This window comes from Trachemys scripta, chromosome 1, assembly GCF_013100865.1.
Source record: "Trachemys scripta elegans isolate TJP31775 chromosome 1, CAS_Tse_1.0, whole genome shotgun sequence".
NCBI classification, from domain to species: domain Eukaryota; kingdom Metazoa; phylum Chordata; order Testudines; family Emydidae; genus Trachemys; species Trachemys scripta.
In genome coordinates, this window is record NC_048298.1 from 224507686 (window position 1) to 224526929 (window position 19244).

Below are 19244 nucleotides of genomic sequence, written 5' to 3' on the forward strand. Positions count from 1 at the left end.
AACTTGAGGGAATTCAGAGAAGAGCAACAAAAATAACAAAGGGGCTGGAAGAACTCACTTGGTTTTCTCAGTTGGTGTAGATGGGCTAGCTATTGCAATTAACTGTTTTTAAGGTGCCTCTCACCTTTGTACCTTATATATGAGTAGTCATGCACACAAAAATACCATTGGATTCAGTGCGAGTTACATAACTGTAAGAGTTGCAGCCCCTAAGATTATTGAGCCCTAGTCATCCCCATGATTACTTTAGAGTGTTCAGTGGCAATGCACGTGCCCTGAATTGCTCAGATGTAGAAAGATGGAAGCAGCACATGACTGTCCTGGAGATCTGTGTACCAAACACCACGGGGGAAAGGGGGGTCATGGCCAGAGGGCAGTCAGCCATTGGGTCCCATGACCGCAGTCTGTATCCTGTTGACTGCCCTATTAAAAAACTGCAACATTAATGGTACAACATAGCAACTTCCCCTAGATACAGGACTTTTACCAGATATAAAACCCATATGTAATTGACCAACATTCAAAGAAAATACAGTGCCAGGAACATGGCCCTAACTTAGGCTTCACACTGGGCGGGGTGACAAACAAAAGGAGAAGCTATGGCATGATGAGGGCTACAACAGTGAAAGATCCCTTGGGAAAAACAGCAATTATATAGCCTGGGAGGATCACATAAGATGAGCAGAGTGAGCACACACCACTGGTCTGTAGGAATAAGGTGGGGGAGCATTGTCCAAAATGATAGTTAGGGACATTAGCATCACAGAGCACGCACTCTTCCAAGTGCCTGAAGTGGCATCACCTCAAAATCCCTGTGTGGGTCTAGCTGTTACAGCAACACTTCTCCAATGTACATGTTTACTTGTTCCCAATAGGGCAGTGACTTCAATGGGGTTGTACACATGTCACTGAGAGATTATCACACATTCTGTGGAAATAACAAATGGGCACCAGAGTTAGGATGACCACTGTTTGGTTTGTAAAAAGCAGCAAAGAGTCCTGTGGCACCTTATAGACTTACATCTGTTAGTCTATAAGGTGCCACAGGACTCTTTGTCGCTTTTTACAGATCCAGACTAACATGGCTACCCCTCTGATACTTGACACTGTTTGGTTTATTTTTCTTTATCTCTGCTGTCTGTGTTTCTCCCTTACCTGTCCCGACTGCTTAGATCTCGGCTCCTTTCTTTTCTGTACATTTATCTTTCTTCTTTTTTTTCTTTTTAAGTATCCACTCATTCTTTTCAGTCCTCTTAATTCTGCCATTTTCCCTCTTTTTTATGTGCTCTTTTTTCTTTTTCTTCCGCTGTTGCATTTTTCATCACTTTCTCCTCCATTTTTGTGCCTCCCCCTCATCCCCCCATTTTCTCCAGGATTGGTCAGAATATTGCCTCTGAAGTGCTCCCTGTGTAAGAGACTGCAGAAGGTGAATATTCTAATAAATTTCTCTCAGAGGTCTTTTTACCTCATCCATAGGGAGTCTGACTAGGAATAGGCAGATTCCTTCTGCATGCAGCAAAGCTTTTATGGAAGGAGCCTGATCAATTTTCCTTTCCAGCAGCAAAGAGTTAGATATAGAAGAAAATTAACTAGTCCAGGTCACTTTATATCTCACCAAGCTCACAGGATCTTGCACAGGAGCTGTAGTAATTGTACTTTGTAGCCTGTTCGAGGGCAGAGGGGTTGGCATATCCTGATGATTGACCAAACAGCAGAATAATTTTTAATTCATGTGTGAGCCAGATGCATACATTGATTGAACACATTTGGCCCGTATGCCAGGAGTTTGCCTTGAGGAAAATAAAGAGGAGGCATTTTTGGATTATGTAAAGCAGTCAGTCTCACAGGTAAACTGTGAGTGAATGATAAGAAATATGTGCTGGACAATTACTAACAGCTGGACAAAAAGCATGTCTTTTACATGCTTTGTTACATTTTCTTTTGAGTTTTATGTACAGCATTTTCATTACAGAACCAAAAGATGTACTTTACAAAAATGGGTAAAACTGGTTAAAAAATATGGAGAGAGAGAGAGAGAGAGAGAGAGAGAAAGTGATCAACCCTTTTTGGGACTCCAATTTTGTGTCTACTTGTTTTCACATGCAACCATTCTACTATGCCTTGGATCCGCAAGAAACAAATCATGTTTTATTTGACTGATTTATATTCAAATAGGGTGCTCAGTGCTTCCCCCATTTCAGGAGGTGGCAAAACAGTTATGGGCTTTGAGCAAACCTGGATCAGGCCTATACTCAGAACTCAGATAGATGCTTCTCTTTGATTGTATACACTGATGGTGGTATATAACGGCAAACTATTCTTTTCCTGATGCTTAATATTCTCTTGTTTTCTTGTCAGAATAAATTCTGGGCTAAAGACAACTGTTCTATTCTCATGACCCAGCTACAGTTTTTGCAGCAACCTGTGAAATATTCTAGAGAATACACAGAAGAAGGGAAACCCTGTGAAAGATCTAAACCCAGACTAACATAATGAAGGGCCCAGTCCTGACAAAAGTTATGTGCATGCTTATCTTTTGCACATGAGTAATCCATTGGGGCAGATCCTCAGCTGGTGTAAACTGTCCTAGACACATAGCTTCGATGGAGCTATCACCATTTACACCACCTGAGAATCTGCCCCATTAACGTCACTGGGATTACTCACATGCTTAAAGTTTAGCCCATGTGAACATCTTTGCAGGATCAGGGCCTAATTGCTAAAGTGACACATAAAACCTTAGGGTGAGAAGCTAGGTGAGATAATATCTTTTACTGGACCAAATTCTGTTTGTGAGAGAGAGAAGCTTTCCAGCTTACGCAGAGCTCTTCTTCAAGTGTGGGAAACTAATTCAGAGTGTTCCCTGTGTAACCTCAAAAGTTTGTCTCTCACCCACCTTGTCTCTGTAATATCCTGGCACCAACATGTCTACAACAACACTGCATACATAAAAACCTTGTTTCTCAGTCAAATTACAACAGCTGTGTTTTAAAAACAAAGAGCTAAACCATGTGGTTGTAGTACAGAAAATTGTCACACACAAAGCAAAACATAAACATGTTTTTTGTTGACACATGTCAGCCTTTTGAAGGATTTATACATAGTTGTAAATCAAGTATAGTTCTATACAAATTGATACAGTGTACCAACAATTATAGCAACTCTATCACTGAATATGTAAATATAAACCTGCACTGGGATCCAGGGTTAAATACAGGTGGAAAGTATGAAACAGGTCTGCTGATGCTTATTTTTAGTTAGAAACAAGGCCTTAAAGCTTTTAATATTATTAATGAGCTGAAACCTGTCTTAAAAGCTCCCTCAAGGAACTGAAAACAATTGGTTATTTAACTGAAATAATCCTCTAATAACTACAAAGTAGAATTTTACTCGTGTTTGTGGATACATTGGAGAGAACTCTTAAGATGGTAGGTTCCCTAATAACCTTGTTATTGTTATCCTTGTACCACTTAAAGGCCCCAACCCCACTGTGTTGAGCTCTGTATAAACATGATGAAAAGATGGTCCTGGCCCTGAGGAATCTAATGTATAGATTTCACTGTAATAAAAATAATAGTAAAGCAATGTGTGTCCACTCAATGGGGATCATACACAGGCCCTTCCGCTCACAGGTCTCTACCACTAGATCTAAAAAAACTCTCTTTTATAGTGAGATAGTAGGAAGTTATAAAGTCACTGGGACCAGCAACTTGGGGGAAGACCTAATTATATACACACTAGGTCACTGTATTACATATTCTCCCATATTCTCCTAAGGTTCACAGGAGTTCAAGTCCTACCCATCAGGGCATTTTGTAATGAACTATCATTGCATACACAGCCAGCAAAGTCATCAGTGGACACTAAACCTGGAGCCTTCAGCACTAAACATGCTGACAGACTCCATCATGTCTTAAACTGAACAGCAACAGCGACATACTGCCATATCCTTAATACACAGAAAAGAGAAAAAGAAAGCAAATGTCTTTTACATGTGAGTTTTCTATTTGTGAAGATAAACTTTTAAAGTGCATGTACAGGTCTGACTAGATTCTTCAGTGGGCTGAATAGGTGAGGAAATGCTTGGCCAGAATTTCACAGAACAGTGAGAGAGAAAAAATAAGCTATGCATTTAAACTGGGAAAAGTACACATTACAATACTACTTATAATCTACAGAGTAAATATACAATTGTGGGCAGGATTTTTCCTGATTTTTGAGGAGTTTGTAAAAATATCTCCTTATATTAGCAACAGGCAGCCCCGGTGTACAAACTGTCACTTATTTCCTGGCCGAGGCAGGTCAGGTCATAAGGGAAATGAGCAACTGTACATCTTCCGCTTAGTTTCACCACAATCATGTGATGCAATCACTAGTACTAGAGAACAATCACAGACCGGAAGCCATAGTCTGTTGATCTCTGGTATAGACAATACTCAAAAGATTTAATACAAATGGAAACCAGTTAGTATATTTATTAAACTTAGCACTGATACCGTGCATTGTCAAAGCACTGTCTAATCATTAACAGATTAATTCTTATAACAACTTTTGGGGATGGTTAATTCAGTATCATTCTAAATCTCTACTGGGGTTCCTTCTGGAACAGCATAGTTCTGCATTTCCCCTACCCCCTGTACAGGGCACAAATGAGCCTCTGGGGACTGGTTCCCCACTGCCATGCACTCTGTATGATCATTTGGGAGCACTAGACAGGGACTTAGGAATGCTGGCCTGTGGGCTGACCTTGGGCAAGTTACTTTCACTCTAGGTGCCTCATTTCCACTACTGTAAAATAGGGATAATGACAATTCCTTTGTAAACCAGTTTGAGATCTACAGATGAAAAACACAATATTAAAGTTAGATTTTAGTATTTAGACCAAAGTGTAAAGTGCGCCTTAACATAGAGCTGTTTGAAACACTAGGGAACTTTTAGTGCACACCAGCAGGGTCTACAGGGACCAGTTAGTGTGCAACACATTAGTGTGCTTTAGAAATCACACCCCCTTAGTGCACATTGCTGGAGTGTGTAGACAAGCCTTATGTGACAACGGTGCAGCTTCTGTGTATGTGGACAAGGCCAAAAAGTACAATTATAAACTGATTCACTGGAGCTGTGCAAAACCTTGTCTGGACACTTGATTTGACTGAAACCAATATCAATTTAGCTTAACTTGACAAATCAGTAAGTCAAGTTAAATCCATCTGAGTCAGGTTGCAATCAAATTAAGAGTGTGCCCACAGAGTTTTGCATTAATTTAACTGAGTGTTTATACCAAAAATCAAACTGGTGAACTCTTAAATACTGTCAAGGTCTAAGGCCATTTTCTAAAAATGTCCCCCTCCCGCAGCAACATTTGGAGTCCTAGAGCCAGATCCTCAGCAACTTCGCTCCATTGACATCAACATTTAAATCAGAGCTTTGCCTAATTACACCAGCTGAGGTTCTGGGCCTTAATGTAGAAAAGGCTCATTTTTAAGAACAACTTGATTGGACTTGTTCTGAGCAGATTTAATTGACATGATGTATAAGATGGGGTGGCCATGGGAACTCTTTCTAGATTGGGGCTTTCAATATTGCTAACATTGGTAGAGCTACCAGCATTGCTGACTTAGTGTTAGCAAAGGTAGAAATTTTAAAAAAATGTTCCCTTAGTATTGACAAGAACTCTGTGCAATAGTGTTCTGTGAAAACAGACTCATGAAGCATGTTAAGAAATCCAGGAAAGAGACAGGAAACTAAAAGCTATCTGTTTACAGTTAATAACACTCCTTAGCTAGGCTAACAGATTAACACAGCATTGCTTGTTTTTTTCTCCTTCTACATGGGTAGATTTCACACCTCAGACTTTTTTGGTTGGCATGTGCAAATCTGGTCATTTAGAGTTTCTCACATTGGAGTAAATAAGATAAATCAGCACCCCCTGATAACTGAAATGCTCTTTATTGATGGAAATAAAGTTCTCTTGCAAATGTGGGTGGTTGTGCTTGAACTGGCATATTCTCTGAGAAAAGGCACAGGTAGTTTTATCTTGACTTAGCTAGTTGAGGTCAACCCGATAGCCTCACCTGTAGCTTACCCTAACTAGCTATCTCGAGGTAAAAACTATAGTGCCTTATCCATCTCCACTAGGATTTTACACTGAGAATGTAATGAAAAATAAGAACTATGGTTTTGTTTTCATCCTTCAAAGGCCAAAACATAGTAGGTAAGAAAGGATATAACTATTTAGTGTTAAATTTTCAGAAGTGCAAATCTGAATCCACAGGCATGTGCACAGAAGGCAGAATTGGCAGGTGCCCATAATTTTGGGTTTTGTTTTTTTTTTAAAGGAAGGGAGCTGAAAATTAAGAGTTATGCCCATATGATAATACGACCACCTGGATTGTTGGAGACATTTTCAAAAATACTCCGGGCATTAGGAAACAGTGTAAGGCAGATGGCAGCAGAGGTCCCAGTATAAAGCAGCATGATTAGTTCAGAAAAGGCTTGGGCCTAGATCCACAGACTGAGGCATTGTGATGCTGAGAATAACAGTGCATAACTTTTAGGTGCCTAGAAAAATCACAGGAACACATTATATACCCTCCATGGGGGAGAGATAGGAGCTTTAGAATGTGATCCACAAAATCCAGCATACTAGGCAGGGAGCCAGCTAAACTAGCCAATGGGAGATGACAATGACAGGGGTATGCACTAAACCCTGTGGCTCTCTCCAAGATCAGTGCCTAACTCCAGAGAGGCATCCCTCTCTGGTTAGTGATCCATGAACAGGAACCCACTGCCTGGAGTCAGGCACCTAAGTAGTTTCTTGCAGAAGTGAGTTAGGTGCCTGTCTCGCTCCACATAAAACACCTGGAGGAGGAGGAGGTGGTGCCCACCTAATAACTTTTAGCCCAGTGGTCAGAGCACTCATCTGGGATATGGGACACCCAAATTCAATTACTTTTATGGCTAATGGGAAGAAAGGAGCTGAACAGGGTCTCAGGAGAGGGCTCTAACCACCGAGCAGAAAGTCAGATGTGAGGCTTCCTCAATCCCTCCTGAGGAAGCTGTTCCAGTGTGGATAAATAATAAAAGGGTCATTGGAGGAGGGGTATTGGGTCTGGGTCTCCCATGTGAGTGCCTGAGCCACCAGGCTACAGCATCATTCTCACTCTCTTCCCGGCCTCATAACTATTTAAATATTTATCCACTTCCACAGTGGAACAGTCTCCCACAGCCCAGGCACCACTTTCTGCTGATATCAGATTTTGCATGGGACCCAATCCAGTAGGTGGGCTTTGAGCACAACTACTGGATCAGGCCCTGCATGCAAGTTAGGTAGGTGAACGCCTGTCTACCCCCAACACCTATGACTTTTGTGGCTCGGTGCCTCAGTGTCTATCCTGTGAAGACGGGGCCCTCAAATATCATTGCCAGATGCGGGGCAAAGAGAGAAAGAAAAGAGACACAGCTCAAGAAGGGCAAAGAAATAAAAGTGGTTCTAGAAAAAGGAGGAATCCTCTGAAAGAATCACTTTTCAGGATTCAGCTTTCCAACCGAGTTGTCAGTTAAGCCCCAACATAAATAAGTCCCATCACGTGCTTCTGAGAGCTGCCTTAACTGTCAGAACATGTGGGGAAATACAGAGGACACAAATCAGAAATGAAAGCTTTAACAGATGAAAACAATAATAAATTTGTAGAACAAGAAACAATTTACAATCCTGTTTTCTTCTTGCATGTTTAAATTTAAACAGGAAAAACTCAATGGCAAATTAAAAGGATGAGAATAGAAAAGGAAACAATCGTATGTTCAGTCCTCTCTCTCATATCAAGTCCATCTTTTGAGAGCTGCCGCAGAAGACCTGGCAGACAAAAACAGAAGACGAGACTTTAGAAAAAAGCACATTGCAATAATGCAAAACCACTAAGGGCTTGTCTATACTTACGCGCTGGTTCGGTGGCAGGCAATCGAACTTCTGGGTTCGATTTATCGCGTCTAATCTGGACGCGATAAATCGAACTCAGAAGTGCTCCCCGTCGACTCCGGTAATCCTGCTCGCCGCGAGGAGTACGCGGAGTCGACGGGGGAGCCTGCCTGCCGGGTGTGGACCGCGGTAAGTTCGAACTAAGGTACGTCAACTTCAGCTACGTTATTCACATAGCTGAAGTTGCGTACCTTAGTTCGATTTGGGGGTTTAGTGTAGACCAAGCCTAAGTAAAGCCATCACCTCAGTTTGTAGCTATCCCAGATTATGGGAGAAAAAGCTTAGATTCAAGGTCTCTATGGTAGTTTTCTCTGGCTACGCCTTTGCTGCAAATATAGTGTGTTGTCATATTGAGATAGCTATCTTAATGCTAGTGTAAACAAGGGCACAGGTCATTTTTATTTCTATAGCTAGACTAGGGCAATGCTAGGCCTCTCACTTAGGGGATATAGCTCTGTATAGTGATGAAAATAATCAAGGTAAAAGATACAGTGCCTTGTCTCCACTAGGATTTTACATCAAGCTAGCTATCTGCATGTGAAAACATACCTTCCCCTTCCCCCCCTCCAGTGGAGACAGAGCCTTAGTAACTTTGCAATAACCAAACCCTGGGCTGATAAACTCTCAGGCTAGGTCTACACTACCCGCCTGAATCGGCGGGTAGAAATCGACCTCTCGGGGATCGATTTATCGCGTCCCGTTGGGACGCGACAATCGATCCCCGAATCGACGCTCTTACTCCACCAGCGGAGGTGGGAGTAAGCGCCGCCAACAGAAAGCCGCAGAAGTCGATTTTGCCGCCGTCCTCACAGCGGGGTAAGTCAGCTGCGATACGTCAAATTCAGCTACGCTATTCACGTAGCTGAATTTGCGTATCTTAAATCAACTCCCCCCTGTAGTGTAGATGTACCCTCAGAGGCAGAGATGTTTATTTACAATAAACATCTCAGTCTGCACCCCCAAAGTTTATATTTAGCAGAATGAGGTTATTACAACCAGAGAACACACTCCAATTATTAACTTAGGCCCTGTTGCAGTAAAGCACACACTTAATTTTAAGCATACTCTTATGTCCATCCTTATTGAACAAAGCACATTCTTTAGTTCAATGGGACGTAAGCATGTATTTAAGTGCTTTACTGAATCTGGACCTAAAAGCAGGCCATACTATATTTCAGGAACAGAAACTGAGATGTGATAATGAGATTTTTCTTCTCTTTTTCTCCTTTGAAAACCCATTGCTCTACCTAGCTATCTATTGAGTATTTCTAACTCTTCTTGCAGAATGGTACTTCTCCCTGCAACTTCTCCATCTTCCTCACACACAATCAGAAAAGGAAATTCATTCACTTGGAATACTGTGCCTCATTTACCAAATGCCTTGTCACCAACCTAGTGATCCAGAGGCTCCATGTAGAATTAAATCCTCAGCTGATTATTTACCAACTGTGTGGTTTTCATTATGTTTTGTCCTTGTTTGCTTATATTTAGGCAACCGGGCTTTCTTCCAGGGATGGAACAATGTCCTCAATACATATGCAACCAATAAAAAGTCTGTGTTGCTTAACGTTTAAGCTTTTCTATTTAGTTCGATGTATTTATTTTATCAGGCTGTAATAAATGTCTTATAGAATAAGAGTAAATTGAAAGGTATTTTATTATCTGATCTCAAGCTTTCACTTTCCTTTGAGGACACTGGTCTACAATTTTTGAGAAGTCGTCTGCTTCAGAGATAAAATGTGCTATTTATTATGTATTTTGATGTGCTGAATTCAAATATGACAATTAAAGCAACTGATTGGCTACTGTTTCTAAGATATTCAAGTTTTTACATTTTATGTCTATGTATATTGTGTAGATAGTAGAGTTTTAATCATAAATTGTAAACCTAGGTCTTTTCATGTGTTTATGGTTGCTTTACATGATAATATTTCACCTGTCCTGTTTATGGAACACTTTAAAAATCAGCAAAAGGGTTATATAAATAAAATTTATTATGAAACAAGGCAAAAAACTATTATGTATATAGTTTAGTCCTATTCAGTGTCTACTCGGCGCTTCTTGGCTTGTCTCTTGTATTCATTAAATGGAGCATCTCTTGTCACTGTCCAGCAATAGTCTGCAAGCATTGATGGGCTCCATTTGCCCTGATAGCATTTCTCCATTGTTGCAATGTCCTGGTGAAATCGCTCGCCATGCTCATCGCTCACTGCTCCGTAGTTCGGTGGAAAAAAATAATCTTTAGTGACATGTTGCAACCAAGGCTTTTATATGCCTTGAGGAGGTTTTCCACCAACAACCTGTAGTTGTCTGCCTTGTTGTTTCCGAGAAAATGTATTACCACTAGCTGGAAGGCTTTCCATGCCGTCTTTTCCTTGCCACGCAGTGCATGGTCAAATGCATCATCTTGAAGAAGTTCACGAATCTGAGGACCAACAAAGACACCTTCCTTTATCTTAGCTTCACTTAACCTTGGAAATTTTCCATGGAGGTACTTGAAAGCTGCTTGTGTTTTGTCAATGGCCTTGACAAAGTTCTTCATCAGACCCAGCTTGATGTGGAAGGGTGGTAACAAAATCTTCCTTGATTCAACAAGTGGTGGATGCTGAAAACTTTTCCTCCCAGGCGCCAATGACTGTCGGAGTGGCCAATCTTTGATGTAGTGGGAATCTCTTGCACGACTATCCCATTCGCAGAGAAAACAGCAGTACTTTGTGTATCCAGTCTGCAGACCAACCAAGAGAGCAACAACCTTCAAATCGCCACAAAGCTGCCACTGATGTTGGTCATAGTTTATGCACCTCAAAAGTTGTTCCATGTTGTCATAGGTTTCCTTCATATGGACTGCATGACTAACTGGAATTGATGGCAAAACATTGCCATTATGCAGTAAAACAGCTTTAAGACTCGCCTTCGATGAATCAATGAACAGTCTCCACTCATCTGGATCGTGAACGATGTTGAGTGCTGCCATCACACCATTGATGTTGTTGCAGGCTACAAGATCACCTTCCATGAAGAAGAGCCTTTTGATGGTCATGGAATATAGAAACCCTAACATCACCTGCCAGGAGATTCCACTGTTGTAGTCTGGAGCCCAACAGCTCTGCCTTACTCTTGGGTAGTTCCAAATCCCTGACAAGGTCATTCAGTTCACCTTGTGTTATGAGGTGTGGTTCAGAGGAGGAGGATGGGAGAAAATGTGGGTCCTGTGACACTGATGGTTCACGACCAGAAGTTTCATCCTCTTCCTCATCTGACTCAAGTGAGAATGATTCTGGTGCATCAGGAACCGGCAGTCCTTCTCTGTGGGGTACTGGGCGTATAGCTGATGGAATGTTTGGATAATGCACAGTCCACTTTTTCTTTGACACACCTTTCCCAATTGGAGGCACCATGCAGAAGTAACAATTGCTGGTATGATCTGTTGGCTCTCTCCAACAAACATAGCAGAAGTTATCTGCACTGTTCACACAAGTACGAGGCATCTCTGCTCACTTTGGCTAAACAGAAATGTATCCCTTTGCAAAAATCAAACACTGACAAATGAGAGCATGACACTGTCTGATTTCTAGAGCTGATATGGGGCAATTTGTTCAGCAGAGTGATGTAAGCTTCGTTATGATTGCATCATCCATGACTTCTAGGAATAACATGATGCAATTCATATCGTGTATGACGCAATACCAGCTTCAGATTGCATCATTCATTGTTTTGCCTAAAAAGCAAGTACTGTCCAAACCCAGTCAGATTTATTCATAGATCCAGTCAAAGATGTATTTTAATCATTTCTGGTTTAAATTGAGATCCCTTCCCTTTATAACTCACTTATCCTCTGCCATTCCCAAGTCAAGGGTCGTATATACTGACCCAATAGCATATCTTGAAAACTAGAGCCAATCAACAATTTTAAGCATAGTTTTCGTTCTCGGTGATCCAGAATTAGTAAAGTTTGACTACATTTATGTCAGATGCATTTTGGCTGTAGAGCAATGTGATCAGTCAGAGATATTACAGGAAAAGTAAAGAATATCTTATGCTATCTTGTTATAAGAAAGACAAGGTTTCTCTAATATTCCAGTGCTCTCGGATTATCTCCACCTCAGAGGCATATTTGGTGAGACAGACCTGTAAGGATACCTAGCAGCAAGTTGCCTGGTCTCACTCCAGAGGAAATGTAGATTCCTTGGGAGTGAGGGAGAGATTGTGTCAGAACTTGTCAGTGTGAAATCTTATTAGTTTTAGATAGACTTAGTCTGAGGCATCTAGTCTAAACCTAAACTCAAAAACTTTGTAGATTCACCCAAGACTGAGTATTTATTGTGCCAGTCATAAATTTCACACATGCACTCGGTGATGTAGTAAGTAAAAAAGAACAAATGTGTGAGAGGAAAACCATCTGTTTTATTTAGCACTTTCATATGAGGAAAGTAGACATTTCTTTTGGTGTTACCCTACTGTGACAGAAAGCCCACAGTCCCATCTCCTTTCTATTTTTCCCATTTGGATAAGGGTATTGTTGTTATTGTGTGATTTACATTTGACTGCCAATTGGATGGGGGGAAATTACAGCTCCTGTCATCAGAACTGACATGCAGGTGTTCGTCTTTACTCACACATCAGAAGAAAAATCTGATTTTACTTATGCTACAAAGAGCTATGGTATTGGGATGTGGCTGACCAGAGACAAGTATGATCAGAAGAAATCCCTTCTATGCTATAACTTCAGGGTGCTTATAAGGACTCAGGTCATCTTACCATCACAAGTTAACTGAAATAAATCAACCCATATAACCCTCCATAAAAGTCCATATTAAGACAAAAGGAAGCTTACCTGCTTAAAACCACTGTCTTTTGCTATCTGAGAACCCAGAAATTGAGAGGACTGGCAATGAGACTTTTGCTCCCTTTTCTCTTCCACATTTGAAAACCCCTTAGTCAGTTGATCTGTCTAATTAGTGATCCTTCTAATGCACCTGTCAGCAAGGTACAAGCACAATCATGACATTTTAACATGAATATTTGTGGCTAAACTATGTGTAAAGTTTAAAATTTCAAATAGTTCTGGGACAAATTCTCCCCATTCAACCCATGCAATTCCACTAATTTCAATTGTGTTGGAAGGATATAACTGAAGGAAAAGTCTTCAGCGGTAAGAAAAATATGCCATGAATAAACCCAACTCTAACCCAAATATGGTTTTAAACACAAAAATTACTACAATTATCTTTAACGTCATGTATTCAATTTAAGTTAGACAACAGGTGACAGAAAACACTGTGGTTGGTAGGAGGTCATAAAAATTGTACAGAAAAGCATGAATATACAGACTAAACAAAAACAGACAATATAGGGTTAATTAAACTAGATCAACCCACTTCAGGCAACTCCCTTTTTTGGTAGTTAGACCATTTAAATTTATCTATGTTAAGAAAAGTAATCAAAGAGGAAGGATCTGCTGGTTAGGGTAATTGCCAAAGACTTGAGAGACCTGGGTTTGGTTCTCAGATTTATCAAAGATTTCTGGTGTGGCCTTGTGCAAGTCATTTAGTTTCTCTGTGCCTCAATTCCCTTTCTGAAAGATGCTGCATGTGTTATGCAGAGGTCAGAGTAGATGATCATAATGCTACCTTCTAGATTTAAAGTCTATGAGAAAGCTGGTCAGACTTCTGCAATTTTTTTCTGATTGCAATCATTCTTGTCATCTGTTCTTCCAGTGCCTACTTATGTCATATGCCACTGTGGCCCTGATCCATCAGGACACTTAAGCACAGTGCCATTAGCTTATGCTCACATGCTTTAAGTTACACATCCATATAAAGATTTGCTGGATCAGAGCCTACAATAGATGTTTTTCTGTAAAAGCCACAGACAGACTGAGTGGGGAGAGAGACTTCTGCACGTGCTGCACTTCAACAGTTGTGTCAGGAAGTGACTTGGCAATTCCCTCTTAAAAACAGAGGGCCAGTTTCACTCCTGGTGTAACTCCACTGACACGAATGAAATTCATCTGTGATGAATTTTCTCCTAAGGGTTTTGTGCAATTGTGATCATGGGATACAGTTATTTCTTGGCATGTGTTAATTTCTTTTCATGTGAATTGCATATTAAAACTCATCTCTGGTTTCTTGTAGATTCTGCCTCTTAACTGCCTTGTTCTGTGTCTCAAATTGCTTAGCATGACTCAAAAACACTGTGGCTAGAAACCCCGAAAGGACAAATAACAATAACTGATGTTATCTGTTTGATACAGTCCCTTATTAGTATCAAATCTTTTTAGTGCATCTGAATTATTGTATGTTAAGAGTATTCCAAGGCTGCTAACTCTAAAAAAATAAAGAAATAAGGGAATTTAAGGCTATACAGAGCTCATACTCTCAGCCCCCTCCCTCCTGTCTTTGTAGCCCCTCATAATTCCTTGTCTGATTTTAGTTTGTAAAGTCTCTGGGGCAACAGTCTATTTTGGCAGAAGTCTAGAAAGTTTTGGGGCACTATGAGAAATAATAATTAAAACATTCATCAATAGTTGCCACCAGCTGCATGTAGCGGGTCCTACAGGCCTCTCTACACTACTATCACTCCCCACCGCTGTCAGTTGCATTAGCCTTGGCCTCATTCTGGGCCCGTTATGTCCACCATAAAGGCTCTTCCATTGTTGTGTGCAGTGTTGTTGTAGCTGTATGAGTCCCAGGATATAAGAGAGACAAGGTTAGTGAGGTAATATCTTTTATTAGACCAATTTCTGTTGGTGAGAGAGAGAAGCTTTCAAACTTACACAGAGCTTTTCTTCAGGTCTGAGAAATATACGGAGTGTTTTCCAGACCTGAAGAAGAGCTCTGTGTGGCTCGAAAATTGCTCTCACCAACAGAAGTTGGTCCAATAAAAGATATTACCTTACCCACCTTGTCTCACAGAGTTAACTTTTGATCTGTCATTTCCCTTTCTCTTCTTTGGCTGCAGTGCATTCACACCTTTGACCCCACACTGTTGTTGGACAAACACAGGAATATAAAGTGGGAATGGTAAAGGGCAGCCAGAATTTGGGAGTGAAATCCTGGCCCCACTGAAGTTAATGGCAGTTTTGCCATGACTTCAATAGGGCTAGGATTTCACACTTAATATTTTCCAGAGGATTGGAATGACAGTTCAATTCAAAACTAATTTGAAATGTGAGTGTAAATAATACTATTGTTTCACATTTAATTAACAGAGAAAATGTATTTTAACTATTGTTTTGACATCTCTTTATATTTTCCCTTTAGATTTTAACTGAACTCTTATGATACAATCCAGAAGGCTTTTAAGAATCAACAACTTCCTTTTCCATAATGTCTGGAAATAAATCCCAACTAGATGATGAAACAATGACCATGCTTCAGAACAGAGCTATTACAATCACCCTCCCAGCTGTGTACTCCTTGGTGGCCCTCATCAGCATCCCTGGGAATGTGTTCTCTCTTTGGGTGCTCTGCTGCCACATCAAACCCAAGACACCCTCAGTTATCTTCATGATTAACCTTAGCATCACAGACCTCACCCTGGCTTGCTGCTTTCCCTTCCAGATTATCTATCACATCAAGAACAACAACTGGATCTTTGGTAAGAGTCTTTGCAGCTTAGTCACAGTGATGTTCTACTCAAACATGTATTCTTCCATACTCACCATGACCTGCATCAGCATAGAGCGGTTCTTGGGAGTGGTGTATCCCATGAAGTTAATCAAGTGGAGAAGAAAGAGATATGCACTTGCTGCCTGCTTGGGCATGTGGGCCTTTTTGCTATTGGCCCTATACCCACTGGCGAGCACAGATCTGACCTATGAAGTAGAACAACTAGGGATCATAACTTGTTTCGATGTGCTCAAATGGGACATGCTGCCCAATTTTATAGCATGGGTAACCTTTCTTCTGACGCTGTTTGTTCTCCTCTTCCTGATCCCATTCATAGTGACGGTAGCCTGCTATATTGGCACTATTCGGAAGCTCATTCAGACCTCTGGCAAACACGGTAGCAAGAATAAGACTAGGTCTATATACCTGGCTGGAATTGTCCTCTTGGTATTCATTACTTGCTTCGCCCCTAATAACTTTATTCTACTTGTGCACATGATCAGCCGTCTCTTTTTCCAAAAGAGCTTCTACCCTGCTTACAAGCTCACCCTATGCCTCAGTTGCCTGAGCATCTGTATAGATCCATTCATTTACTATTTTGCATCCAAAGAATTTTATCAGAAATTCATGCAAGTAATAGGTCATAAGGCACTGCTCACTGACAGTCTGGAGACCAGAAGGGAAAGCTTATTCTCTGGCAGGACAATGTCGGCCAGGTCAATGTCAAGTGGGCCTATGGAAGGGTTAGATGGAGTTAAGGTATGTTTGCAAAGGCAGGAAAGTGTTTTTTAACTACAGATTTCAAATCCGATGTGGGAAGGAAGTAGAAAGTTCTCAGTGGAGAAAGAAAGGGATTTTTTTTAAACGATATTCTGATAAACATCAATGCCCATAGCAATAATAGTCCAACCACATTGAACAGCAAGTATCTCACACATGTCAAAAATCAATAACCACTTGCGGGGAAGAAATAGAGAAGGAGTAAGATGAACCAAAATTATCAAAGGAAGAAAGTGATCCAGTCCAAGTCCGGGTGGCTATATTACAACAGAAAAACTTCAAAAACAGACTCCAACGAGAGACTGCTGAGCTAGAATTGATATGCAAACTAGACACAATCAACTCCGGTTTGAATAAGGACTGGGAATGGCTGAGCCATTACAAACATTGAATCTATCTCCCCTTGTAAGTATTCTCACACTTCTTAACTGTCTGTACTGGGCTAGCTTGATTATCACTTCAAAAGTTTTTTTTCTCTTAATTAATTGGCCTCTCAGAGTTGGTAAGACAACTCCCACCTGTTTATGCTCTCTGTATGTGTGTATATATATCTCCTCAATATATGTTCCATTCTATATGCATCCAAAGAAGTGGGCTGTAGTCCACGAAAGCTTATGCTCTAATAAATTTGTTAGTCTCTAAGGTGCCACAAGTACTCCTGTTCTTCTCAGTCCAAGTCCAGTGATCCAAGACAAAACTGACAAACAAGGATACAGACAGCATTAATTCTACTGAACACTTCTCAATATGATTGGAAAGCAAGGACAAACCAAAAGTACTTTCAGAATCAGATCTCAGTGCTTAACCAAATAGTTATGGATCTCACTTTTTATACTAAAGGAAAATAATGTTAAACTGGGTTTGGGGGCAGGGAGTTGCCTTTGTAAATATGTTAATTGCTTATCGAGGTATGAATTTTTCTTGTGTTGTTGCAGAAAAAGAATTAATATATCTTGCCATTTTATCATGAATACATTATGTGTAGCCACTATGAACTCATCACAACACTTATGTATCACTCGCCTGATTTAAACACAGCCTAACCTAACCACATTAACCTTCAAAGAGGTTAGCTTGGTGAATAGTTATTTATTTCAATTTCGTCTATCGAAATCTCGTAAAATGAAGTAAAAAAGAAAGACCAATGTCAGTACCCTAAACCACATCAATGCCCCAGCTGCTGAGTGGGTTACATCACTGTTAGAGCTAGACACTTCTAAGGAGGGAGGCGAAGTGCAGATGGCTTACATGGCAATTTTCTCACAATGACCCACTACATTAATATTGCTGAGCTGGCATTCACTTAACTTAGTTTGTTTGTTTTACAATGGGCCAAACTCTATGGTCCTGTACTGAATACAGTTCCCATTGCAGTCAGTTTGAGTATTGCTTTATGTAGTTGATGGACAGTGTTTTTGCTTTCCTCTAGGAGCTAGTTCAGATAATGGTCCAGATTCTCATCTGGTGTAAAGGGGAGTAATCCCATTTATCTCAATTGCATTATGCCAATATAAACAAGCTGAAGATTTGTCTCCTGAATATTGGCATTACCTCATTTGCTTTTGATACTTTACATGTCTGGACTACAGGTTTTACAGACAGAAAAAGGCACTGGGCAGTTGAAATTTACCAACCTTCCTGCAGCTAGCTCATATATTAGTGCAGTGGCATGTTCAGACCCTCAGTATCCTGTCCCAAGGTATTGCATCACACCGTGCTTCTCCTCATATCTCAAATCGAATGGTTGCTTAGAAATACAATAAAACAGCATCTATGTTTTTCTTTTTAATCTCAAAAGACTTTTTTCCTATTTTTTTATTTGAAATTGTGCATAATATCAACAGTTATTAAAATGAGGAGCTAATGACACTTGTTAGAGCCAAGCAAGCTTCCCCCCACCACTGGGCAAAAACAACTCAACAATACTTCTAATATCCTAGAGCTTGATCTAACTCTCAGTGAGCTCAGCAGGAAACTTACCATTGACACAGATATGAGCATCGGATCAGGCCTCAAGTAATTGGCTAGCCTGGAGCAGTGATCACCAGCTATGTGAACTGTGTGATAGTTCCATAACGTGAACAAAAAATATTTAAAAGGTACTAGATTAGACCACTAAAAATTTATCTGCCTTTTCATCTAAGGTATGATTCAGACTCAGCAATCCAAACGTTAATAGTTCCATACATTAGCCTTGTTCACCATCTACCTTCTAGCCTGTGCTTTGTTATAGTAACTGGATAACCAAAAAACTTGTTTTAGAATTTATAAAGGATTTTTCCTACCTATTATCCTCCCTGTCAAATAGTCAAGTACTGATGGAGATTACAACCAAGATGAAAAGCAATGCATATTAGTGATTTACAGTATAACCTCAGAGTTAGGAAAACCTCAGGAATGGAAGTTATTTGTAACTCTGAAATGTTTGTAACTGTAAACAAAACATTATGGTAGTTCTTTAGAAAGTTTACAACTAAACATTGACTTAATACAGCTTTGAAACTTTACTATGCAGAAGAAATATGCTGCTTTTAACCGTCTTAATTTAAATGAAACAAACACAGAAACAGTTTCCTTACCTTGTCAAATCTTTTTTTTTTTTAAACTTTCCCTTTATTTGTTAGTAGTTTACGTTTAGCACAGTACTGTACTCTGATTTTTTGTTTTTGTTTTTTGTTTGTTATTGTTTTTTGTGTCTTTGCTGGTGCCTGATTGAGTACTTCCGGTTCCAAAGGAGGTGTGTGGTTGACTGATCAGTTCGTAACTCTGGTGTTTGTAACTCTGAAGTTCTACTATAGTTCTAAAGTTACTAGAAGTGTTTTATGTCACTTCTCAGTAATATTTTTAAGCAGTCCATGAAAACTATGCTTATCTTTAAA

At 40.2% G+C, this 19244-nt stretch overlaps 1 protein-coding gene across 3 annotated transcripts in view; it reads left to right on the top strand.

Moving 5' to 3' along the window:
* Positions 1-18895, top strand: part of LOC117870443 (P2Y purinoceptor 8-like) — a 47467-nt gene extending 28572 nt beyond the window's left edge. For 2 of the 3 annotated variants that reach the window (XR_004643983.1, XR_004643984.1), the window contains 2 exons: positions 15238-16618; positions 17048-18895. Coding sequence is in view for 1 of the 3 variants with exons in the window: in XM_034757606.1 (XP_034613497.1) it covers positions 15304-16377 (1074 nt within the window). In the remaining 2 variants the exon portion in view is untranslated. Of the gene's footprint in view, positions 1-15237; positions 16736-17047 lie in introns of those variants that run through there. The other variant, XM_034757606.1, reaches the window with a different exon arrangement.
* The last annotated feature ends 349 nt before the right edge of the window (positions 18896-19244 follow it).